At 43.1% G+C, this 26510-nt stretch overlaps 1 protein-coding gene across 1 annotated transcript; it reads right to left on the bottom strand.

Moving 5' to 3' along the window:
* Nucleotides 1–327: 327 nt before the first annotated feature.
* On the bottom strand, nucleotides 328–26502 carry ppm1e (protein phosphatase, Mg2+/Mn2+ dependent, 1E). Its single transcript, XM_061751766.1, has 7 exons — nucleotides 24925–26502; nucleotides 9833–9954; nucleotides 7520–7719; nucleotides 6434–6622; nucleotides 6224–6367; nucleotides 5846–5939; nucleotides 328–5725 (listed from the first exon to the last, which is right to left on the bottom strand). The coding sequence occupies exons 1-7, from the start codon at nucleotides 25107–25109 to the stop codon at nucleotides 4911–4913; spliced, it is 1749 nt and encodes a 582-aa protein (XP_061607750.1). The 5' UTR covers nucleotides 25110–26502; the 3' UTR covers nucleotides 328–4910.
* Between the last annotated feature and the right edge of the window lie 8 nt (nucleotides 26503–26510).

Below are 26510 nucleotides of genomic sequence, written 5' to 3' on the forward strand. Positions count from 1 at the left end.
TCACCAAGATTTTTTTTCAGCCTGACCAAAGTTACGATAAATGAATATTTTTTAGAAGAACAAATGTATTATGGGATGAAAAGTGAGAAAGGTTTAGTGTATGACATTAGGTAGACTTCATTTTGGTCATGCTGCAGTTGTATTGAATGTGTCCGCATTATTTCAATCCCACAGACGATGTGCAACAATACCATTTCTCTATTTTCACATTACATAAGTGTATATATGATGTGTGAGTAAGGTGTGTGGGATGTTATTGATTTAAAAAAAAAAAAATGTACATCACATGATGGTTTATCAAAGAATAACAAAAGACATGAGACTGTGTGGAGTTGTTCTAGTCTTTATATACATGATAGTTAGTCACCAGTTACAGTACACGTATTTATTTACTGTATATACTACAGGAACACACATCATACACGTAGTGATTATTTTTTTTTCTTTAATACTTTGTTTAAACTTAACCTGCACATCATCACGGGGGCTTTGTGTTCAGAGCGCGCAGGTTTTGTCCACCAGACAAACCCCCGGAGAACTTTACATTTTTTTTTTCCCCAACGCATTATTGCTTACAGAGAGAAGAAAAAAAGCATTTCTGTGTAAATAGACAGTGAAGATTCAAGAAGGGCTCTTACACACGCAACCAAAATGAGCCACAGAGGACTAGAGTGGGCTAACTCCATTTTTTAACTTTAATCATTTCTTTCGGGCAACCCAGATGATCTGACCTACGACACGACAAAGATGATGACAGTACCTCAGTTATGGATAAGTGTCATCATTTCAAAATGCCTAATAAAAACACGTGTCCAGAAGAAGTAATAATTGCCATATAAATCTTCCGGATGTTATTGCAGCCATAAAACTCACTCTCCTGCAAAATGACAAAAATAAAGTTTGCCCGCTCTCGTTCTCATTTGCTCATATAGCTTCAAAAATTATTTTTTTGTCTTTGCTCCCATTTTCAGATTTCCAAAATTGTTTTCCTTTTAAAACAAAATTATGTACATATAAATGGTACATATTTTGCCAGACAATCAAGGGATAATTACATATGAAGTGGTTCCAATGCATGTTGTACATCATGCTACCACATTATTGTTTTTTGTAAATTAACTCCAGTGCTCACCAATTGAGTGTTAACGGGTTTCAAAACCATATTTGACATAAAAGCCTTTAAGTTGGTGTACAAGAAATATTACCTTATTGCATGGAAAATGTGAGCAAGGACAAAACCGTTGAAAAGTATTTTAGGTGATTTTTACTTCGACGGTGCTCGATTTCATCATCATGAAGGGGTAAAGATTCCTCAGAAATTACCACCGGGCATTATGGCCAACTTTGATTTATTGCTTGTACAGTGACAATGAATTTCTTTTTTTCAAAACAGCACAGCAGTAAAGGATCTTGACATAATGACGTAATTAAAGCAGTATTAGTCATGTATTAGCTAATATAAAACATCCTTACTGATCAATTCACAGAGGATTATTAGAATTGAAAAAGCGTCATTATTGCAAGATGCTGTGTGCTCTCAAAATAAAAGCCTCTACCAACTACTGGTACACACTATTCACAAAAAGTTCGAGATTTTAGGCCTTTCTGTGAATCTTCCGGTCTCTCTGTTGCAACCTCAAGATGATACTATACGCTCCTGACATTTGGATTTTGGCCTGTTTTAGTGCCACTTCTCTTTCACCCCAGGTCAGATCTCAGGTGCTGATGATGTCATCAACAGGTTGCAACAGAGGTATAGAGAGACTGGAAGAGTCACAGAAAGACATAGAAGTGGGAAACACCCAATGTCCCCAACCTTTAGTGAGGCCTATATATTCTGATTGGCAAGATGTGGTTTAAGGCGGCTAAATTAAAGCTGCAGATACGGTATGTTCATCACAATGATTGACCGATTATTAGTGGTCATGTGTACTGGATGGAGCAGCAGGAAAACAGTGACAGTCTTTGACAGACAGGTGGCGCTCACACTGTCATTCAACATCACACAGAGAGCCCGCAAAATGCAATTTGTCCACCTTGCTGGCTGCTTTCACACAGAGACACAGCAATCCGATAGATCAGCAACTGTCGGGATAATTGCTTTCGACACAACAGCGCGGGAGAAGTGAGTGTCGGCTGTTGAACTTCACACTCCTGTTCCGGTATGACCAAATACACATAGCCCCAAATCTGTTACTACCCCTAAAGGCGGAAAATTTGCCGGGCCCGAATTCTCCGGAGACACGAAAAACGACCGGTTTTTTTTACATGCGGAACATTTTTTTACAGTTCATCGCAGAAAAAGATAGGAAATTCTGGAACAAAAATGAAAAAGAACAATTTATAAATTTAAGGGTATTGTAAAAGTACCATCTGACACTACCTTCAAATATGGAAAATTGCCAGGTTGACTACTTCCTCCCATTTCCGTGTTGATGCAATTTATACAGAACAGTGATGTGGAAAAACACCGTTTTTTTTCCGTCTTTGCGTAGAACTGCAGGGTGAACTTTGTCCCGCCGATTTCAGAACAATGACCAGCATAAAATTGGGGGAAATTACAGCTTTTAAAGGCAGTGTAAAAGAGGCATGTGATGCTACCTCCAAAGGCAGAAAATTCATTGGTCGACTTCACCAAGTACGCAAGCGCGAAATAGTATTCATTCCGCAACTGAACTCCGCCTTTGTATGAAATCAAATGACCAAATAAAAAAAAAAAAAATTATATATATATATATATATAATTTCTGAGTAATACTAAATCCATCATTATTCATTAAATGCTGTTGTAACTCGGAGCTAAGAATTCAATGCGGTTATTTAGCATAAGGTTCTCGTGTAATGTCCATCCATAAAGTGTCACCATATCAATTTATTAGGAGGATTACTTTGGCATGATTATGTTGTTTGGTCTTTCTGGAGTAAAGTGGAGCCACGGATCACGCGGCTATTGACGTTAGCTCTCTTTTAGCATCGCAGAGGATATAACACTGTAGCTTTATTTACAGACAAGAAAACGTGTTGCGTTAGGGAGCTTAGGATGGTTAGCGACAAAAAATGTGCAATGTTAAAAGATGAGCTGATGGACAGTTTATTATGCTTTTATGTAAGCAAACAGCTTAGCATGAAGACTGGGAAACTAGAGAGCAAAAAAATAGCTTGGACCACTATGTTGATATTTAGATTTCTCTCTCTTTACTTGGAGAGTTGGTTGACTCGCTGGCTAGTTGGTTTCCAGTTATTTGGCTATTTTTAAGACAACTTTTCCTGGTATCATCGGAAACCCAAAAAATTTTGCTTGGACCACTTTGTTAATATTTTAATTGCTATCTATCTAGCTAGCTGGCTAGTCGGTTTTCAGTCATTATGCTAGTTTAAGACAACGTTTCTTTGGGAAAGTGGCACAAATACGATAGGATAACGATCCAGTCTCGACGGTGATGTATTAGTAAGTTCTTGGGGAAGAAGGCACATGGTCTGGAGCGTTCAAAGCGTCCACGCCGTGTTCCGCTGATAAGAATTACGTTCGCCGACGTCAATGGACCGCATAGCCAAACGCTCACCCTTTGTCCTCTCACAAAAATCCATTAACGCAGCGCAGGGGCTAAATCTGCATCGGGGAAAACCATGATACCATATCTGATCAGGTAAGTGACTACTAATCTTCGGTAATCCGCCGTTTAAGTGCTCTTATGAGAGAGGGGTCAGTGGCATCGGTGCCAAAAACCTGAAAGGAATTATCTTCCTGACCAAAAAAAAGCACGTACCAGCACTGCCAAATTTGTTTGCTTTTATCCCAAAAAACATGAATCCAATTTCACTTAGCAACATGCTACGTGAGGAAACAATTTAAGTTTTCGTTATGCTATGTGAATCGAGCGAAGTTTGATGACTCGCCATAAAACAAAAACTCTTATGATTTATCTGAAAAAATATTTTAAGAATATAGGAAGAAAATGATACAACTTGAAACATTTACTCAACAGATGGACAACGCTAATTTGCAAATTCGAGTTGTTGTCATTGTGTGTGGGCGAAGAACGGCGGTGAAATTTGCTGACGCACCATCAAATGTGAAAAACTGTAAATCTGAAAAAGGTGGTTGTTTTTTTTTTTTTTTTGTGTGTGTGAAAAAAGGGCCAATTTTGGAAATACCGGTATATGCTTTTGATTGAACGACATGTCAAGATTACACTTTTGGTGTTGTGGTAGCAGGAAAATTGAATTCCACATTTTTGCAGGCATAGGCGATCCGCAGCGCTAGTTAACCTACTAAATGGCGAAGGGTATACCGATCGAATAATGGTGAATTCCGCCAATCCCGCAGAATAAACTGATCGCGCCTTAGTGCAATGGAGGCAAAAATGGAGTGCACCGCTTGGCCGTAACCAGCAGAGGCGCTGTTGCTTTTGTCTCAGTTAGTTTGCCGTCTTAAGTAAGAAGAACAACATGACGTTAGCTTTGGGAGCTAGACCCACGCTGTGGATACACAATTCCTGCAGGACTTATTCGGCCTAATGACGACAATGGTGTGAAAACGGGAGTTCAGAACATTCAGAGAGGGACTCCCCCATCCCAATAAAGATGTCAATGACATTGATGGTTAATATGCTGACTGAACAATCAGTCCCATCTCGTGAGCAAAACCATCCGTGTGAACACTTTGCAGCTTCACGACGATGTGGGATACTTTGAAGCGAAGCTCGTGTTTGGTGGGCTTGGATGACACATATTTGGTTTTTTTTGTTTGTTTTTTTCCCCCTGGACAGACAGGACCAGTCAATTGTCACGTTTACGAACGCAGGAGCCACAACTGTCTAAACTATCCAAAAAGAAACAAAACAAAATGTGTCGGATAGGAGGAGGATTAACTGGAGGGAGGTGGTTCCATGTTTGGGCGGTGGCCCGCATTAGATGGCGGCGTCGCGGGGCAGTCGGGGCGCGCCCACGCCAGGTCTCCGGCTGGCGTAGAGGGGTGCGCAATCTAGCGGCTCGGCGAATCGATGGCGCCACCTGAGGCCGGCGAACCTGCGACTTGGCCTGAGGACCCGGCTGAACAGTGAGGCGGTCTGGGGCCCCAGTGGGTCTGTGAAAGTGCGGCGGGGCCTGCGCTTCAGCGGGTGTTTCTCCAAGAAGCGCGAGCCCCGGACGAAAGGGATGCGGCCCCCCAGCGCGGGCCCCACTAGGCTGAGGCTGGTTCTGTCCGTGAAGGAGTCCGTCCGGTCTTCGTAGCCGAGGTCGGCGGGGGCCGAGCACTGCTGCAGGGGCCAGCCGCCGCGGCTTTTCCCCCCGTTGTCCGCTGCGCTGCCCCCCTCTCCGCCTCGCTCCGCCCTAGCCGCCTCCTCTTCTTCCTCCTCTTCTGGTTCCTCCTCCGCCTCCGCCACGGGCTCCTCTTCCGCCTCGGCCTCTGTCGCGCCCTCGTCCTCGTCCTCTTCAGTGCTGGCGGGCGCCGGCAGGGTGCGCGGGTCCCGCAGGAAGACGGCGATGACGGTGATGTTGTCGCTGGAGCCGGCGTCGCGGGCCGAGGCCACCAGCTTGTGCGCCACCATGGCGGTGTCGCCGGTGTTCTCCTGGAGGTGGTCGCTCACCACGCGGACCGCCTCGTCCGGACTCACCGTGTCCCAGAAGCCGTCGCAGGCCAGGAGCAGGTAGTCCTCCGAGCCGTCCAGCGGGAAGGCGGCGTGGTCGGCGTCTCCGCAGATGTAGGGTTTGTGCTCCGAGTCGCCTGGTGAAGGAATTTCAGTTGATTTCCATGGAAAATTTCCAACTTTGAAAATGAATAGAATTTCGCAACCCTAAACTCGTGATCCTTTCCAATTTGATTGGACTCTCGGTGCTGGATTACCTATGGCTCTGGATACCGACAGACTGCCGTTAACCCTCCAGGTCCCGAACCAGATCACGCAGCCTCCCAGAGCTTCGATCCTTTGCTTCTCGTCCTGCAGACATTTATACAAACAAAGGATACATCACTGCGCTTGCAGTCTATTGTATAACTGGACACCATATGTCTGCCGTTGTTTAGCACCGTTGACTCAATGATTGCTTTTCACTGGAATCCTTTCTTGTGAAACAGAAAAAAAATCATAATGTGAAGATGATTCCGTTCATGTAGTCTGTTTCTTAGCAGGAATTATAAGAGACGTTAAAAAAAATAAATAAATAAATAAATCACGAGAGGGGTCGTAAAAGTTAACATAAACAACAAACTACTTTCCGTTACCTCTCTGTCTGGTTTATGCGGTTTCATCAGCTCCACCACTTCCCCCCGGCGGACCAGAATGACCTGGGAGTCTCCCAGCCAGGCCACGTGCAACGTCCGACCGCGGAGGAACGTCACCACGCCCGTCGTGCCGCAGCGCAAGTTCTGCCAGAAAGACCACACGGGTTTAAGCTAGCCAGTTTTTGGAGCGCGAAAGACAAATGTTGGTACCTCCCGTGACGCTTTCTTGACAAAGTGCTCGTCTGTGATTTTAAAGGCGCGACGGAGGGCTTCGCCGGGGTCCTGGCTTAGAGAGTCCTGGCGCGCCAGGTTGACGTGGAGATGGTTGGCGGCGTAAATGGCGGCATCCACACCACCGTGTCCGTCAAACACGGCAAAGAATGCCTGTTCTTCCTGATCCTAAAAGCGCAAAAAAAACAAACAATTGTTGCTAGGATGGAAACTGGGCAAAAGTTTAAGTGTCAATAACCCCCGAAATGTGCTCAGCCAGTTTTACAACAACATAAAATTTGGTAGACATTTCTATCATGAGTAGACCAACAAAAAAAGACTCATGACACAGGAAGTCAGCCATTTTGGTTGGAAGTGGCCATTTTAGAGTCATAATTCCAGGGGTCCTTCGAAGACAAAATCATGCGCACGATTTTGTCCAATTGCTCTCCAATTTTAACCTCGTATTCTGGACATACCGGTAATGCTAAATTGTGAAAAATCTGAGATTTGTCATTCTGTGTGGGCAACTCTGGAGGACTTGCCAATTGCCATGCAGCAGACGCCAGTTCCGCTTAGATTTTGAAAAGTCAACCCCTGGAGCCAGATTCTCTTAGGAGCATGAACTTTGGTAGGGATGTCTATCATGAGTAGACCCACAAAAAATAAAAATAAAAAAGTCTCCAGAATCCATGCCCAAAACAGACACAGGAAGTCCGACAGCTTGGTTTGAAACTGACATTTGAGGGTTATTGGAGCAATTTTCCAAGGGTCGTTTCAAAGACTCGCTACCAAATTTGAATCTTTAGAACAATAATAAATCAACTGTGCCTTATGAAGGGCCTGTCCTGAAGAGACTCATAGGTGCCCCCTACTGGCATAAATAACCTCTACATCCGTTACATAACTGAACATTTGAAAGCATGAGTCACTCTGTTTGATAAAGCTCAATTCCAAGACATTAAACCTTAAAGAAGAAGATAATAAATAAATAAAGCTTTTCGGGAAAGCGGGCAAGTGACGGCACACACACACACACACACACAAAAATGAAAATGAAAAAAAAGAACATTCTTGCTTTGCTACCTGAATGTTGAAGAGTGTGTTGAAGTCAGGGATGATGATGTGCCTGTCCTCCATCTTGCGCCTCATGTTCTTGATGGCGTGGATGGACGTCTCGTAGTAGGGCTGCGGGCGGCGGCGGTAGGGCAGCTCCTTGGTCCACGCGCCGCACGTCTCGAAGAGCCGGTTGAAGATGAGCCGCGCCAACTTGACCGCCTCGATCTCTGGAAAACAGATGAATGGATAAATCATGCAAACGGCTGACACCTTGAAAGGTTGAAGAAAAGCCTTTTAGAAGCAAATTTTAAGCCACAGTTTATGGCTTTTTACAGTAAACAGGCGAGTCCGAGCTTAAGAGTTGCGCGCTTTCCGTGTAGTACCACGCTGTGCCAACACATGCCGGTCAGCATTAAGCTTTGCTGGAAGAGCAGCAGCATAAATAACAGCGAGAAGAAGAGGTAGAGAAGGTCCCCAACTCATTTCCAGTAATAGTCGTGGTCACAGAGCTCAGAGTCTTACATGCTAGCATCAAGCTAACAGACTTTCGTTAGATGAAATTATATGGACATATGAACATTTCGGTGTTTAAATATAAAGTGAACCGTCGCTATTCGTCGGGGATGAGGACCAAGCCCAACCGCGAAGAGCGAAATTCTGCGAATATTTCACACGCCCTTATGTTCATGTCGCAGACATTAAAAAAAACAAACAAAAAAAAAAAAACACGGGAACTGTTTTAAAGTGTAATTAAAAAAAACACATAATATGTCCCCTTGAGGGAAAACAACCTTTACCAGATTAAAGAGAGTCCTCTAATCCTTCTTGCATGTAATCCCGATTTACTGTACACAGAAAACAATATTTGTTAGTGTTTTTGTATGGATAATCCTTGTTTGCACTGAACCCACGGAAACGCTCCCTTGCGGCGACCAGTCCGCTTCATTCATTCCAATTGACAGACTTCCTAATGATCACGCTATTCTACACACAAATTATGTGTGTTATTATGCACGGCCCCTTTTGGCCACTGCACTCCTTCCACATTTCCCAACTGATTTAAACCATCCCAACTTCAAAATATGGATCTTAATCAGGACATTTTTGGGAAGCATTTATGACATTCCCAAAATTCCACTTCATCGTAAAAATCGCAAATTTTGCACGCTAAAATTTCCAAATGTAAGAGCTAATTTTACACATTTACAACCCTCCTCTTTCCACACTTCTCGACTGATTCAAACCATACCAACTTCAAAACATTCATCTTATTCAGGCCATTTTGGGAACTATTTGTGACATTCCCCAAATAAACAATGACACCCTTCCACATTTTTTTAACCGATTCAAACTTCGTCTCACAGTCTACACTTGAACAATTCAAAATAATTCCATAGTATTTCTTTCAGTTTACTATCAGTTTTTCAGCATTCACACGCTATTTTTGCTGAAATTGCACTATGAAAATAATCCCAATTGGTTCATAGCAATGTTTTTAAGAATTCCTGAAAAAAAAAAAAAAAAAAAAATCAGCAGAAAGAAGATTTAAAAAAAAAAAAAAAAAAAAAATATGAGTCACACTTCCTTCGTAGTGTAGCCAATTTAAGACCCTGTTTCCACAGCGACATAATCCTTGAATGCAAATATTATTTTTGGAGCTCCTTCCATCGGTGGCTACGTCACACTGGCAAGTGCGCAACAATTCGGGCGCTCTTGCCAGGGTTGGCGGGAATGACCCCTAAAACATTTCTTACTTTAAAAAAAAAAAAAAAAAAGGCAAACTGTCTCAATTAAAACGCAGATTTCCAACTCTAAAGGAGATAACTTTTCAAGTCAAAGTCAAGGCAAGTCTCTTGGCTACCAAGTCTAAAGTCAAGTTAAGGCTTAAGTATTTGGCAAGCAAGTCGCAAGTCATAAAACTGCCAACTCAAGTCCACTCAAGTCAAATGATTTTAATCGAGTCCCCCCATCTCTGGTATCAGTCTTCAGTCCTGTTCCCTCACCATTACATGTCAGTCAGGCATCTTCAAAGGTTGATTACTTTTACTTTATTTTAGTGGTATTTTGATCAAATATACAGTGGTAACACTTTTTACACTTATATGGCAATTAAGAATGTGATGAATGTTTTCCCTGATTAATAAAAGTTTGGGCCTGGCACTAATTTATTCACATTGATTTTTATGGTTCTTTTAAATTTACAACTTGGAAGTCAGCTATTTGTATAAAAGCCATAAAAAAAAAATCTAATTTCTCATCAAATACACAACTCCGGCGTCCCTCAGAGCTCAACCCTAAGGCCATTCTTGTTATATTACAATCACACACAGTTGAACTCACGTGGTAAAGGGCCAACGCCATCTTCCACGCTCTTGATGAGGTGGTGGATGGTGAGGTCGCTCTGTAGGATGCTGTCCGACGTTGCCCTGGCCAAGGCCGCCGCCAGCGAGCACGGGCAGTTACTGTGGATTTGGAAAGGGAAAAAGACCACAAGGTTAACATCTTCTGAGGAGTTTATTTGTGGATGTCCACAGAGCGAATGTGCGAGCCTGACAGTTTGCTGACACCAATGAGGAAGAACACTGGAGTTATTGCTGCAGAGATAACAAAAACATTATAATTTTTATAAAAAAAGACATTGTAGATGTTTTGCATTACACATAATTGTATTTTAAAAAGAGAAACTCTGCCAGAGGACAATAAGGGAACATTTTGAAGTGGTCACCACAGAGAGGACAAATAATTCTAAAACAGCTGTATTCAGTCATTAAAGGTCTACTGGTAGAACTCAAAGCTGGAGAATCCTCAATGAGGGAAGTCACGATACAGGGGGGGGGGGGAAGATGGGGAGGGTGAAGGGGTCTCTCCCAGTATCTTTTCCATTCACTATGGAGGGGGCGGATGCTGACGCGAGGCGCTCCGATTGGATGGGGTGGTCCCGGAGGAGACGAAGGCGGCGCACCAATGAGAGCTTGCCGCAGCTCGTGCATCACGGTCAAGTCATGTGGTGCGTAGGAGGATTAAAAGAAGCGGCTTAATCTCACGAGCACGAAGTGCACACCGAAAACCAGATGCGCATCGCTATGTAAGAAAACATTTGTATCAAGGAAAACACGATCTGAGGCAACAGGATGGATAACAGTGAAAATGAGTGGGGGGTGTTCGCATATCATTAAAGACACACACACACACGCGTCACCAAGACGGCAGATGGACACCGTATCACAAATCATGAAAACGATACCCCATAAAATATAAAAATCAGTAGATTTATTGATTGTCAGTTGTCTGATCGCATGTCTTGAGCAAATGGAGGCTAAATGGAGAAAATGTTTGAGAGAATACTTTTGTCTTGACTTTGTTACTATGTAACGTTAGCAGATGTATTTATTTAGGCTAGCGCAGTTAGCACCTCAGTTTACCTACTTTAGCAATATTAGCACCTTTAGCAACATTTAGCCCATGATATCTACTTATTCTTGAACCCTAAATATCTTAAAATATAACAAAAATAAATGCCTTTTATTTTAGGTTTTCAAATTCAAAGTACATTTTTGTGTGTGTGTGGAATTGCACGAAAGGCCGCATCCAATGTTATCCCTGTCCTGCTTTTTAACCAACCTAGTCTTCCCCTCATTGATTTAACTTCCTCCTGAGCTCTCCCACGATGCTTTGCGCCACATTCAGGAGGCTTCGTGTACGCGTTTGCCGATGACTCATGGATGCGGCGGTCCTGTTTTTTTTTTTTTTTTTTTTCCCTCTTCGTGCTTGATTTTACCCTGCAACCAAGCATCAAGGTTGTTGCCACGGCAACAAGGAGCCAACTGACAGACCGTCAACCGCGTCGGCCGTCCTCGTAACACTACGCCGGGGTTATTCCTTTGCTTCGTGCCGACACGCAGGCCATGCGGTGCTTCGGCATCCATCTCACAGCGAGACGCTGCAAGTGTGGGACACAACATTAGGTACACCTGTGCATTCTAATTGACGTCACCAAAATCCAGTTCATTGAATTGTGATATTTACATGTTTTATTTAAATTATATAATCTTTATGTCTTTTATATATTTATATTCTTGCATGTGGGGGAAAAAAAAAAAAAAGCAGGAAATATATCTTCCTGTCAATCAAAAAATTGGGTTAGATTCCTCTCGATTTATCATATGCTTTATTTATATTTTATTTATGTTATACATTTTAATATATTCAGTCAAATTTGTATTATTATTCCTCTATGGTAAATCAAGGAAATTAGTTTTAGTCATAGTTTTCTTTGTAATATTTATAGATTTTTTTAAATGTATTTATATATTTATGCATTTAAAAAAAGTTAATTAAAAAAGTAAAATGTTCCATAAATCGTCTTTATAGCCAATGAAGGAACTCAAGTTAAATGCTGATCCCTTGTTCTAAAATTATTTATTTTAATAAATTGTGTATTTATTTTATACAATTAGTTTATTCTGAAACATTTAGTAAAAATTCTAATATTTCTTAAATTTATTTTACCTCTAGTCAATCAAATAAATTCAATCCCTAACCTTAGCCATCATATTTATTTATATTACATTTATTAAATATAAATAAAAATATATATACTTTCGTCAAAACTTGAATTAAAAAACATTTTCTCTATAGTCAAGCAAAGAAATGCAATATATTTATATATTATATTATACTTATCTATTTCCATGTTAAAATATGTAAAAATGTCAATTAAACTATTTTTTTTTATCCATTTCCCTATGGTCAATCAAGAAAATTAAGTTCAATGTCTATCCCTACAATTTATCTCGTAATATTGTAATGTAACAAACGGTTTCGAAATGACAGTTCTTGTTAACATGTACGACATTTCTCAGACACAAAAGCGCAAAAAATGAACATAAAGGTTCAATAAAAAGATCACTTTAATTACAATTGTGTCGTGTTGTGATTGATGTCATGCGCAGGTCAGTGTCGTGTGCAAAAAAAACCCAAACACATTTCCCAGCCCCCATTTTGCTCTGTCAGCAGTTCTATTTTTAGGTGCACCTCTGGATGTTTTGCTGCTGATGTAACACTTGAAAGCCACAACGGGCCCACCACTGGACGCGTTCGCCGTACCAACTGAGTTCCACTTGGAAATACGCCCAAGTTTCATGAGGCGCCCGTTTGCTTTCACCAGAAACGTCCGCGCGTCTTCGAGACCAGCCTCCATTTTTTGAGCTGGCCCGGTTTTGCCCTGCAGCAACAACAACAACAACAACAAAAAACCTTGAGGCAGGATTATGTAATCCACCGGACGGGTTAGCACGGAATTGACGGGAGCCGGTCGGGGACCAGGCATCCTGCCGTGACCTCAACTTTCGTGGCCCCATGGTGGGATCAATGCAGTTTATTAGTTGTAAAAGTGCCTGTAAACAATAAAGATCAAAGTCTAAATGACATCAAGCGGTCTCGACTCTTAGTACCAACGTAAGGGTGACCAGACGTCGGGATTTGCTTGAGACCTCAAAAGAACTTCTGTCCACGATTTGACAATTATCCTGCATTACATACTTTTTGAAAAACAATGGCTAATTGAAAACAAAAAACAAGCAAAAAAAAAAAAGCGCTCCAAAAGTGGGACAGAAGCGGTCCACTGCAACTATGGGTTGCTTCTGCATTTCTACCCGTCTGAATGTGTCCCTTGTTCTTTCTAAATCCGACCTAAAACCTTGAATGGTTTCCACCAAGGAGCCCAAGCGTACGACCAACTATTTACCGTGACACATACTCTGGATACTGTGTGTTCAAGTGTAAGGTGCCTGAACTTCTCAGAGTTGAAAAGTGCTGGCATTTCGCTCCCTTATAATTGCGGCGACAAGATGAGATTGACCTCCTAATCTTTATTTCTACACAAAAGCTGTGCTGATCTCAAATCCAAAGCGATGCAACGCCGCCACCTACAGGGATCCCTTAGTCATCACAGTGGCTTACAAACTTGAATTCCACAGAAGAGCTGGCTGTTGAAAAAAAGTGGTCGGATTCCACTTGACGAATAGAAACATCCAAAGCAGTGAATGAGGGAAGGCCGATTTGAGAAGTTTTTGTGGTTTTTTTTATAACACAGTACAACATAAGATAAAGATAATGCCATTCAAAGATGACAACAATACCAAGCTTTGGGTAAATTGCAGCGTTTATATACAGTACATCGTATATATTTTTTCAATTATCTTATTCCCCCCACCCGAAACTTGGGAAGGTTTTGAAATTGTTTTTTTTACGTCTCCTTTAATAGCCACAATGTCCGTACGAGAGAGAGAGAGAGAAAAAAAAAAGTGCATTCATAAACGCGAGTCGAAGCAGCGCCATGAAAGTGACTCATTTATCATTGATGCTGCTACCTTGCGGTATTTAGTGACGCAACACACGCCGGGCCATTATGCAGTGACGCAACTCGCGGCCGTCAAGAGGCACGCATGCGCGCTTGATCCCGACCGGCTGCCCCCGCACGCCATCGGCGCCAATCGCGGCCGCCCGCGGAAGCGTCCCATACTTCTCTCTCTCTCTCTCTCTCTCTCTGGCACCATAACCGTAGACCAGTGGTTCGCAAACTAGGGTTCGGGGGCCACAGCTTGAATAATGCGCAATTAATTAAGCTGCGTTATTTTTAAAAATTGCACACCTATATAGAAGAACCAGTGTGCCCCAAAGAAGAAGAAAAAATGGAAATTTTACATCAAAGCATTTATGCTGCTTCAGGCTGCATGAAATCCATCCATCCATCCATTTTCTATAGCGCTTATCCTCTTCTTGGAATCATGTTGTTGTTTTTTTTCCCCATCATGTTATTTTACAACCTTATTTGTAGCTTTTTTTAAATTTCATTTTAACTGTACATTTTTAATTAACATTGAGATAAAAAAAAAAAAAAAGCTATTGAATGATTATAAGAATCAAATGCAATTATTTTCCCACCTGAAGACAAAATATTATTATTATTATTTTTTTTTTATAAATATAGTCCTAGTTTTCCTAGAGATGAGAGAAAGATGTCTTCCCCCTGTAAGGGGTCCTTGAACCCAAAAAGTTGGCGAACCCCTGCTGCAAACAAACGACAGCATCTTATGTAATCCTCGCAGCACTTGGGCGGACAAGGCAGCTCAGAATAGCTCCCGTCCAGCCTCACGCTTAAATGTCGGGTTTTTAGTCCTCCACACAACATATCATTTTGCCTTTTCTTTGGTGCTTGATGGCCACAAGCTCTGCAAATATGTTTAACTGCAGCGGTGGGAACTATTCAAAAGAAAAATGGGACAAAAAGTACAAATACTTGATTACTGTATTTAAGTAGGTTTTACCAGGTATCTGTACTTTACTCGAGGATTTTTTTTTTTTTTTTTTTTTTTACATTTGCCAAGTTGTCAAAACGCACTATACATAATTGACAGTAAATATTCCTTTTGACTTTTGCACCGTAGTCCATTTCGCAGTTCCACTTTTTTTTACTTCAGCAAGTGAGTTGAATGAGTCCTATTTTTTTTTCACAAAAGTATGTGCACTTCTACGCAAGTACAGACAACAAAAACCGGGGAACGAGCTACGGCTTGAGACAAGGCTAGCGGCTACTACTAGCTCACAGTGTGGGGGGAAAAAAGCCCATCAAAACAGTAAAGCATGGATTGTATTTTCACCCGTGGAGGCAGCACTTCATCGCCAAGCCATTGGAAGACGCAGAGTTTTTGCCACCTCTGTTCGACCGCGTCAAGGGCAAGACTGAATTTTGGGTTTGCGTAAAAGACGGGCCGGGGCTGCTTTGCATTCATCTCACCTGCCGGCTGCGTAAAACGTGACTCGTCATTTGAATTACGCCCGTATAAGTGCGCCGTGAGCACGGAGGACAGGCTGGCTCTTAAAGTGCGCGGCGCCCTGGCTGCTGCAGGATGGGAAAAAAGGAGGGCACTGCACACTTTTTTTTTTTTTTGGAAGGTCACCGTGTTGCCAAAAATGAGGCCTCCTCTCCAGAGTTTAAATTAATGAACGCACGTCCTTTAGAAACGGCAATGTGAGTCACTGCTGGAAAAGACCAGCGGGTCTCCATGCCACTTAGAACTTTAAAAAAATCAATAAAATGTTGAGTTTTCTTAACATTGTCAACTTTTTGGGTAGCTAAAACATACGTTCAACAAGAGCTCAATTATAGACAGACAGAGAGACAGAGTGGGACCATCCATCCATCCATTTTCTGTACCGCTTCGCCTCACTAGGGTCGCGGGCGTGCTGGAGCCTATCTTGGCAAAAAATATTAAAAGGAGCGATATTATGGAATTTTGTTACATTTTAAAACTGCTTCCATGTGTCTGCTTTGGTTAAAAGGTTAGATTATAATCACCTCTACTGCGAGGCCAATGCCGAGTACTATACCGGGACAACCGGGGGGGGTGGAGCTAGCGGGGCTGCTACAAGGCTAGCGGCTTCTGTTTTAGCCAAGGGCGTGGGAGACAAAGCACATCAAAACAATAAAGCATGCATTGTATTTTCACTTGTGGCGGCAGCACTTCATTGCCAAAACGCTGAATCACAATAAGTGTAGCTGATTTGGGCGTGTGGCGCGTGCTGCGGACACATTGCTAAAGACAAGAAAAGGAAGTTTTATGTTAAACCAACTTCAAAGTTTTTTTCTTTCAGTAATACATGACGCAAATCAGAAAGAAGTCCGCTTTTTGAGGTCCATCCATTGGACTAGAGAAGCGGGGCTACACTCTGGATTGGTCGTCAGCCAATCGCAGTTTGAGTTTTCAATGAAGCCGTCAAACGCTCGCTTGCAAGTTTCTGTCACCGCATTCTTGTGTTTTTCTCCTCTGCCTTCCTTCCGCAAGTCCGGACAGGACCGTCGTCAATCCCTCGAAAGCGATTCCACAGCAGAAAAAGCACACGCCTTCACATCACGCCTGACATCAAAATGCCACCATTTTGTGAGGTAAGTGTGGTATCTTGCCATTAAAAACTCATGTTTTCTGCTCATTCTACCGCTTTGATGACATGATTGGTTTGAAACTCCGCCTGCTAAAATGTTGCTTTCTTCGGACAAAAGTTAAATACATCTATATCATTTGTTTAAAGTATATATACCGGATATACCAGATTGTTCTATAAAGGGGGGCTGGAACGGATTAAAGGCATTTCCATTCATTTCAATGGAGAACGTTGATTTGAGTTACAATCGTGGTCACAGAATTGATTAAATTCCTAAATCGAGGCACCAGCGCATTCAATTTCACGGTCATCAACTGCGGAAATGTTTAAATCAAGTACGTAAGGCTCGCGACGGAGCGGCAGGAACTCGAGCCGCCCTCGGTGGTAATCCCAGCGAGACGCTCTGATTAAGGGATTACTCCTGCCACTCATTTCAAAAGGATAGCCCGGGATAGCCCGGGACCAACGCCGCGGCTGCCAGAGGAGGAGAGGGAGTGGCCTGGATGACGGAAATAACCTGCCAAATACAACAACAGCCGCCCGACAGCCAAAAGCGCTCTGACATCGTCGCGTTCTGACGCATAGTCCCCTGCCGGGGACTTTAGCACGCTTTGAAACGATTAAAGCGGTGGGTTTTTTTAAACTAAGTACACCTCCAAAAACACTTAGCTCAAGTACCAAGTGTGACCATAACAGTGCACTTAAATATGGGGGGGGGGGGGAGAGAAAGTGTACTGAAAGATTAAAATAAAAACGTGGTACATGTAGCACATTCTGAGAATCTCTGCATGAAAGTATTATCAAAATGTGCCTCCCCTTCACGTAGACTCCGTGGTGTTAAAGTGGGTCAACTGGTTTTAAGTGCTGTGTATAAACTGGAGGAGCCCAGAAAATACCCCGGGGTACAAAGCAGGGCAACCCACTTTAACTGTGAACAAGGTCTCGGAACGAGGCTAATTTGGACTGGCTGAAATCCTTTGCAGGAAAACTAAGGAGTGGCTTTTTTAAGTTGCTCCAGAAAGGCCCCCGAAAGCTTGGGAGGAGTTGCGTCTCCCGGGGATCAAACCTCCCGGCCTCTCTGCGCTCTGATTAAACAGTGAAAAGCCAGCAGACAGACAAACAGATGGCGGCGCCAAAAGAACGAGGACTTTCACAAAGTCCTCGCATTCTGTTTGGGCTGTTGGCTCACTTTTGAGGTAAACTCACTGAGTTTCAAACGTACACTGGACTTCCAGTCTTTGGAGGATGTACAATAGAATCCAGTTTACTTTTCAAATTAGGGATGCTCGATTGCAATTGTTTTTTTTTTCAGACTGATACCAGAATGAGTATTCGCTCTCGAGTACATTGCTGCAGCAGTTGATGCAAATTCCACAAAAAGGGAAAAACAAACAAAAAGCAAATCTTTAGCAATTACGTCTTTGTCATTTGCTTTTCCTATCGCTTCAATTTGAATCGATTCAAAACGGAAACCTGATTTGAGTGGAATTTTTGTTATTTTTAGCTCTAGTGTGAAACTAGTTCACCTTGAAAGGAGGTCAGTTCATTGCAAAACACGTGGGATTTGTCGTCCAAATCATCTTCGGTGTTCAAAAAGCCAGCTTGATTCTGGATCCTTTCTGTGGTCACGCGCATCCCAGAATGACACTGCGCGGTAAGGACCGCATCATCGCCGTCATCCTACTAGCTGGATGCTAATGGATCTCTGTGGAAATGAAAAAGCTCGGGGGCTTAAAAAGCCGCTCACTATGAGACGCAAAGTCCCGCTGTGTCGGAGACCTTTGGTCCAGGTCGTCGGCCTCCCCATCTGTCGCATTTTGTTCCAAACGTGTCAAAATAGCCTGCGGGAAAACACTCATTTAACTCCTTCAAAAATAAACCCAGTACAATATAGAAATAAGTGAACACTTTATTACGAAGAAATAAACTGGCTAGCAAACCACTGAGCAGTCGTACTGACATCTTCGCCTTCGAAGTGATCGCGCAACCCAAATGCCGCCTACAGCGATTCATCGTTTCAGCCCTTCTTTAAATAGCAATTCTAACTAGATTGAATGAAAAATGGATACAATTGAAGAAGAAAATGTTTTGGTTCATTTGTGTAAAAAAAAAACATTAAAAAAAAAACCTACATTGAACAGTTGGACATGCACATTTCAAAGTTTAAAGAAGGTCAAATTAAGTTCACCTGTAAAGGTTACAGCACATTTTAGGTTTATCACCCGTTGTTCTAGATGCAGTTTTTTTCAAAGACAAATCAACTAAAGTTTCATTCATCTGGATGTCTTTTTCGACGTCAATGCTATCCTAACTCCTTCTCCGGTTGCGGATCGGTCCGTCCGTCTGTTGCCGCCGTGCTCCGCGTCAGCCGGGGATGAAAAAAGCTCGCTCATTTCCCGAACGGCCGCCGGAGTGAATAGAGCAGGTGGACATTAACGCTCGCCGCCTGAGGAAATCCTCATTAACAAAAGCTGCTGGCGGTTCCCGACGTCCTTGAAGCGGAGGACGCGACTTGACAGGTTTGGAGGAGGAGGAGGAGGAGCGCCGTCTGAACTCAGACCTCGGGGTTGAAATATGTGCATTTCCTGTTCAGTGCCGCCTTGGGATACGAGTGACCCAACTTACGAGGTTTTCAGGATGCAAGCCGAAGCAGCAGTTTGGCAGATAGCGAATAATTCCTCAAAAAAGGCTTCAAGCCGTTTCAATGCACTCCCACTTTGTTTACTGTCAAATAGAGAGAATAACACATTGTGTTTAACACAAACGCATAACTTTACAAGACTGCACTGATACACCTTTTAAGGTTGATGATTTTTCGATCTTGTCGAATTAAACGCAGCGGACGGCGGTTGAAGTAGGGAGCCGCCTATTTGGCGGCGCTGTGGAAATGGCGGTTGTCACGACGCCGCGGCGCGACTGTCGGCATCCGTGAGCGACGTGGCGCATTTCGCACTCGCTGTATCATTAAATGTGTGTCATGCGAGGGAAGCGTGGAGGAAGCCGGATCAACCCCCCCCCCCCCCCCGCGTCTTAACAGCTGTGGGAGACGTACAAGAAAGGCTCTCCTCTCCATTATCTTTCACTTTGTGTGTGCATGTCCATGTGTTCACATCTTGTGTGTAGTGTTTCTTGACAGATAGCAACCGGTATTTTCTGAGTGCTTTTTTTCCCCCAATTCTATCACGTTTTTCCACCTTTTTTTTTTTTTTTTTTTTTTTAATCAAATGGCTGTCACTCTGAACTTTCTGTCGTATTGTGTAAAAAGGGTTCAACAACAAACGGCAAGGCGTATTCCCACTCAAGGCAATAATCATTATTTCAGTATACCGTATTTACATTGCGTGACGTCGTTCAGTGGTGTGCCATGAAATCTTTCGAGTTTAAAATATGGACCTTGGTTAAATAGAGGTTGGCAAACACTGGTCTAATACATTTGCTAAGCACTGTACACTTTTTCTGAATTATTATGATTACTGAGCGTCAGTACACTCCTCCACTGCAACGTTTTCATAGTTTGTCTCAGACTTACTACTACGTCTTGCGTAAGAGTCGCAAAACTCACGCACAATAAACCACACTGTCTCCTGCACAGTTTCTTGTTGTTGTAACGTAGGGATGCGTTTGGATACAAACCAGAAGTTTATTCGCAAGGCATCAGGAGCCAAAAAAAGAAAGGAAGAAAGAAAGAAAACACGCTGTAGGGCGAGAAGAGTGCATCAACTCTTTCAGATGGGACTCGCAGCTCCCGGGAGGAGAAAATGGAGTACAGTGTTCCCGCGCTATATCCCATATATATATATATATATATATATATATATATATATATATATAATTTAATTATTTTTTTTTAACTCCAGTTAAAGTCGAGAATGTTGAGCATTGAGAATGTTGTTGTTGTATGCTGTGGACAGACTAATTGATCAAAATAATCGTTAATTCAAGCCCAAAACATCAACGCTAATTTCTGTCAGTCTGCGTATTGCAGTTCGCATTTTATGTTAGCATGAAGCTTTTTAAGCTCGTGGACTTAAACCTCATTAGGTGTAGTTGCCCATTTTGGTGTTTAAATATGTTTAACTTTCTTTTGTGTGTCAGTTTTATAGTCAACTTCAACTGGGAGTGATAAATAAAGAGCTTGACACAAGCAGGCTTTGGAGAACTTCGCGACTCCCATTTCTTGACAGCGAGAAAGTGAGAGCAGGCGCTAAGGAACACTTGAAAAAGTGTATTTTGAGTTGAAATGTGCTCAAAGGATTTGGCAGGGCTACAAGTATTCCGAAAATGGTCTCAAAATCCTGGATTTCCGAGAAAATATCCCCCCCCCTGCGATAACTGCGTTGACTGTCAAACCAGACTTGCGTCATTTCAAAGCCCGTGCTGTACATGAACACCCCAAACTCAGCGTAAAAACTCCAGGTCCATCAGCTGGCCTTCTCGTCCATTAGATCACACAGAGCGGCGGTCTCTCCTCTCGCACAACTCTGTTATTAGCCGTTCAGCCCAGAGACAAACTAATGACACGTCGGATGAATCGCCAGACCCGCTGCCGCCGACCTCCAGCGCGCTAGCCGTTAGGCGTCCACGTACGCCGTCAATTCTGCTCGGGCAGCTGCAGATGGTCGTGCCAAAAACATTTTCACGCATGAGGCTGAAGAAGCCCCCGCAAGTCACGAGAGAAAGACAATGAGGCGGACAGCAAAGGGAAACGACTGATAAGATGGCATGTTACGTTGCATGGGCGAGAAAATTTCAGGCAAATTTGTGAAGAGTTGCTGGGAAATTTCCATGGGAAGTTACTGGAATTTATTTCAATTCCATTTCCGTATCACGACAAATCAAAAGAGAAGTTGTCTCGGGACACTTTACACATGGAGCAGGTCTAAAACCACACTCCTCACTTATTAAAAGACCAGCTGAACCTCCAAACAGTAATAAGTTGTGCGAGCGATTACTTAGATGTAAGTACTCGCGGTGCTCATAGTAATTTCGTTGGATTTCATAACATAAGAAGTTGGGGGGGGGGAAGAGCAGAAGCAAACCAAACCAAAATAAAAAGCAGAAGTACAAAAATGTCCAACACGTTGCTCACAGTTTACATATATGGGCATTAGCGAGGTGCTCAGCTGACCTATAATTGATATTCCCGCGAGGGCGCCCGGGCTGTTGCCATGACAACTATTGTCGGCAATGCGATGTTTGCCAGCTTTTTTTCCCCCAGCACGATGTCGGTCGGCCAAGGTGCTTGTACGTTTGCGTTTTGCACTTTTTAATTGTTTGCATACAAATACAAACCGGCCTTTTATCAGCTATATACTGAGTGGGCTATTAAGTCAAAACTGGGACAGAGCTCAATTTAGCCTGGATCGTTAGTGGAAGTTACAGAAAGAATGTGCATGTACATGTTGGTCCAAGGACGTACTTTGAAATGATACCGCTCGTCTGAGAGACAAGCTTTGTATGTTGGGGAGAGGTTAAGTTTAACCTGGCTTGTCACGGAGAGTCTGCGACACACACACACACACACACAGGCCAAGGGGGCATTTTCCTTCAAAAAAAAAAAAAAAAGATCTCTAAGCCATCTATTTTTAAAGGTAATGTAAACTAATTATATATATAAACATTTGAGGGGGGTGTTAATTAACTGTGTTTTTTTCACCCTACCTCCTGTGAATGGTTGGGGTTTACTGCACTGGTAAGATTGTTTAGGCCTAATAGACGCCTGCACCCTCCATCTGCAGTGGAGTAAATAAACACCCAGGGGCATGATTTGTGGACACAGAATGAATATATAACTATTGATTTGCTAAGCAGATTCCAGGCTCGATTTCTATTGGATCCTGCTAACCTTAACTTCACCTGGAACACTTTGAAGCAGCTTCATAGACATCAGACAGTCAAAAAATGTGTTACGTCAGCCAGAGGGAGAAGGGAGGGGGGGGGGGGGGGGGGGGAATGAGTGATGTTTCCCCCAGATCGAGCTTAGACGGCGACACGGAGGAATTTGGTAGGAAGCCATTTCGCAAAGCCAGACTGGGCCCAGTCCAGCACGGCCGACGCAACTTGAGCCAGAACTGCTTTTAGGAGACTCGCTGACATCAGGGTTTCCCCCGGTAAACAGGCTTTGTGTGGGCGGCCGCTCATTGGAAAGGGAAATATTTTTCCAAGTTTGTTTGCCCAAACGAAAGTCCGGGACAAGACTGGGCAAAAGAATAAAAGGTCACTCACAAAATGTTAGGGATACTGGGCTTTTGGGTGACATGGCAGGATCAGCCTTAAATGCACTCGAACCTTCACAATTCTGTAAACGTTTCAATGCATGTCCAACTGTTCAGTTTCGCACAACTTTGCTGTTTTTATTTCTTTATTTATAACAAGGATCTGGATGGCAAAACCCCAACAGGTGTTTGAGTCATGAACAGTTCCAATGATATCCACTTCTATGCCTTTCTGTGACTCTTCCAGTCACTCTACATCAATGCTGCAACCTGCTGATGACACTATAAGGTTCTGATATCTGGAATTTTGCCTGTTTTACTGCCGCTCCCCCCCCCCCCCCGCTTGAAAGGACTCGAAAGGGTTGGGTGGGGGGTTATAAGAGAAGTGGCAGTAAAAAAGGACAAAATCCCGGTGTCAGGTGGCTTATAGTGTCACCCACTGGTTGCAACAGATACACAGAGAGACTAGAAGACTCATAGAAACGTAGAGGTGGACGTCCTTGGGGGGGTGGGGGGGGGGGGGGAACAATGCCTTTTGTGAGTTTTGTCGTTCAGCTCCTTTCGAGAAAACCAAGTTGTGCAACAGCTACACTGTACTACACGTTGAGATGTCAACAGTCAAATAACAATGCAAGAGGATTTAATCAATTGTGTAACCCAAGCAAAAAAACAACAACACTATTTGCGACGGATGACCGCAAGAGCAGGAACAGGAAGTCCCCCCCCCCGTCCGGGCTGTCGTCACATTGGCGGAGGAAGTGAAGAGGGTGGAGACGCGGTTTGGGCTTCAACACAATAACAAGCCGGCCTCACGACGACAGGGCACTCGTCAGGAAGGAAGCGGCAAGCCTTTAGTGCCTTTTTCACACAATGCTAAAGTGATAGCCTTGACACGGAAAAGGATTTCACTGCAGATTACAATAAGTTGGATATATAGCAACTGCGGCGGCGTAGTGGTTAGTACGTCCGCCTCGCAGTCTACAGATACAATCCCTGTTCAGCTAAAAGTGTCAAATTCACGATTAACTCAATCACACTGACTAGGATGCGTCCCATTTTGTCCGACACGCTCAAAAACACCCAAAACTGTCAACGTCGAAATGATGTAACAGACAATTTCGCACGTTTGTTCGACACACTGCAGTGTTACTTTTCCCAACTCTCCATAATGTCAACTATTCCCACAACATTGTTGGTTGTTTATCTATATGTGCTCTATAATTGGCTGGCAACAAGTCTATGGTTTCCCCCCCCCCCCCCACCCCCCCCCCCACTTCTCTCACCGACCACCAGCTGGGATGGACTCCAGCTTCTGCTTGACCCTAATGAGGACAACTGCAATAGAAAAATCAATGACTGGATGATTTGCGTGTTGCAAAACATCCCCCTCGTCCCCCGCAAGTTCCATTATTAATCCCGGACATCAGCCCTGCCACCGACACATGCTCTCCAACACTACTGGAGTACCTCAGAGCACCTCCACACGCCCACGGAGTGTTTCATATATATATATATATATATATATATTTATATATCTCGCACTCCTTTCCAGACACGAGTGCGGCGCGAGTGCCCTAGATGAGTGCTTCCCTTGCCAGCACACTTCTTTCTGCACCTATTTTGGATTCTAAACCAGGCCAGCATCTCATTTTCTCACTTTTTTTTTTAACATTTCTGCCAAGTCTGTACACACACACACACACACTTAATCCAGTTGAAACTGCACACTACATTATGTAAGAAGTGCGTCATGCTCTTGAATGCATCTTGTGTTGCATTTTTCCCTGTCTGGAATTTGTCAAATGGAGGCAAATAACAGAACCGGTGGGGTTATTTTTAGCCTGTGAGAAGAAGATGGTCTTCCTCGCCCCCGCCCATGCAACGATGACGTCGGCCTGTTACGCAAAATCGGGGGTTCACCTTTGGATTTGATCAGAATCAGAATCATTTTGATTTGCCAAATGTGTCATAAACACACAAGGAATTTGCATCCGGTAGGGATAGTGTTTTTTGTTTTTGTTTTTTGTTTTTTTAAATCAAGTGGCTTTGCAGCACGGCTGTACCACAAGTGTGCAACTCAAGATAAAATAGCGTGATTTTTATTATCATCATTTTTTTAAATATGCAACTCGAGTTTTTTTTTTTTGGGACACACCCAGCTTGTTTGAGGTTAGCGGGCGTGCGAATCACACCCAGCTGGGCTCGGACCCCCTTTTTCACACAACAAGCGTAATAAACGAGCACGTCCATAAAGCAGAAAAGTGTGCACTTAACTATTTGTAGAGGTGCTGCAGACACAAATCGAGGCATTCCCCCTCCACCTCGTCCTCGCACACCAGGTCCGTCAAGGGGCGACAGGGCAGCGGGTCGCTGTCCTGCAGAGGAGGGCTCATCTCCCGGAGAAAGAGCTCCAGGAACCGTCGGAAGGTTTTCTCCTCTGCTGCACAGCCGGCCATCATTGCTCATTCCTGGACACACTCTCACGCGCAGCTCCACCCGTCGCTTCGCTGCTTCACTCGGCTGCGAAGGAAGGCGACGACACGCTGGCCCGAACTCGACGGTGGACTTTTTTTCTTTTCTTTTCTTTTCCCTCTTATCGGGGCGAGCTACCGTGCTAGCTGGTGCCCGGTGGTGGCGCAGGGCGAGTGTAAACTACCGGCGTGTAGAGCGAAGAGACAAGGGACTAATTTCTCGATTTGAGTTGGACTGCCCCCATTCACCGCCGTGTGGGAGCGCGCGCGCCGCCGCTGGGATTTCGTCGGATCGGAAGGGCAATTGCGTCACGGATGACGTTGACGTACAGGACGTGATCGCGCACGCACGCACAGCTGTCAATCTTTGGACGTCTTTTTTTTTTTTTTTAATTACTTTTTTAAAACTACAACAATGTCGGCAAAGACAGCGAATATATATAAACAAAATAATGAAGTAATTGCAAAATCAGTATTAATTGAAAGAATATATTTTTTGCATTTAGTTTTATGGCAGACAGTGCAGTGAAAAGGCTTGCTTCATTTCTATTTTTTTTCTTTTTAAATAATTTGCATCTTTATTGTCATTACACAGTTTGTCAAATAACATTTAATTATTCAGCTACAACTATATTAACAAATTAGTAATCATATAAGGCGGCACGGTGGCCACTCCGGTTTCCTCCCACATCCCAAAAACATGCATGAATTGGAAAGTCTAAATTGCCCGTAGGTGTGAATGTGAGTGCGAATGGTTGTTTGTTTGTATGTGCCCTGCGATTGGCTGGCAACCAGTTCAGGGTGTACCCCGCCTCCTGCCCGATGACAGCTGGGATAGGCTCCAGCACGCCCGCGACCCTTGTGAGGAGAAAAGGAATGGATGGATGGATAATCATATAATGAACAGTATTGAAAATATTGTTTACTGCCGTTATTTGATTAAATGTTTTTCTTTGCCATGGTTGCCTGCTTTGATTACTTTTTAAATTACATCTAAATATACAACTCTAACATAGTATCTGTGTGGACTGCATGCTGTGTTTTAATAATCTTTACATGTAACACAATTGCATACCTAAATATAATTAATATTAGTAGTATGATTTCTGCCATCTTGTATTCATTTTTTTCCTCACCAATGCCCTGCTTTATTGTTTGATTTCTAATAACCTGTAAATAAACAGATCTTTACATTTGTGGTGGTAATCTCTGGGTTTTTAATCCAATTTCATAAATATCAATATTTGTCCGTTTTCTGGAAAAACTTTAAATGAATAATTTACATTAATAAGAATTTACATTTATTTGTATGGTCTGTTTTTTATTTTACTTATTTTCTTACAAATTAAGACACTCAAAATCTCTACGCTTGTTCATAACATATTACTG

Source organism: Phyllopteryx taeniolatus, chromosome 17 (assembly GCF_024500385.1).
Source record: "Phyllopteryx taeniolatus isolate TA_2022b chromosome 17, UOR_Ptae_1.2, whole genome shotgun sequence".
Lineage (NCBI taxonomy): Eukaryota > Metazoa > Chordata > Actinopteri > Syngnathiformes > Syngnathidae > Phyllopteryx > Phyllopteryx taeniolatus.

Excerpts from the sequence above, each read along its gene's own strand:
- ppm1e (XM_061751766.1), bottom strand. The coding sequence starts at position 25,109 with ATGATGGCCGGCTGTGCAGCAGAGGAGAAAACCTTCCGACGGTTCCTG. Across the intron at positions 7,720-9,832 it reads TGGCGTTGGCCCTTTACCAC|AGATCGAGGCGGTCAAGTTG; the intron begins GTGAGTTCAACT and ends TCTGTTTTCCAG. Across the intron at positions 6,368-6,433 it reads TCAAGAAAGCGTCACGGGAG|AACTTGCGCTGCGGCACGAC; the intron begins GTACCAACATTT and ends TCTTTCTGGCAG.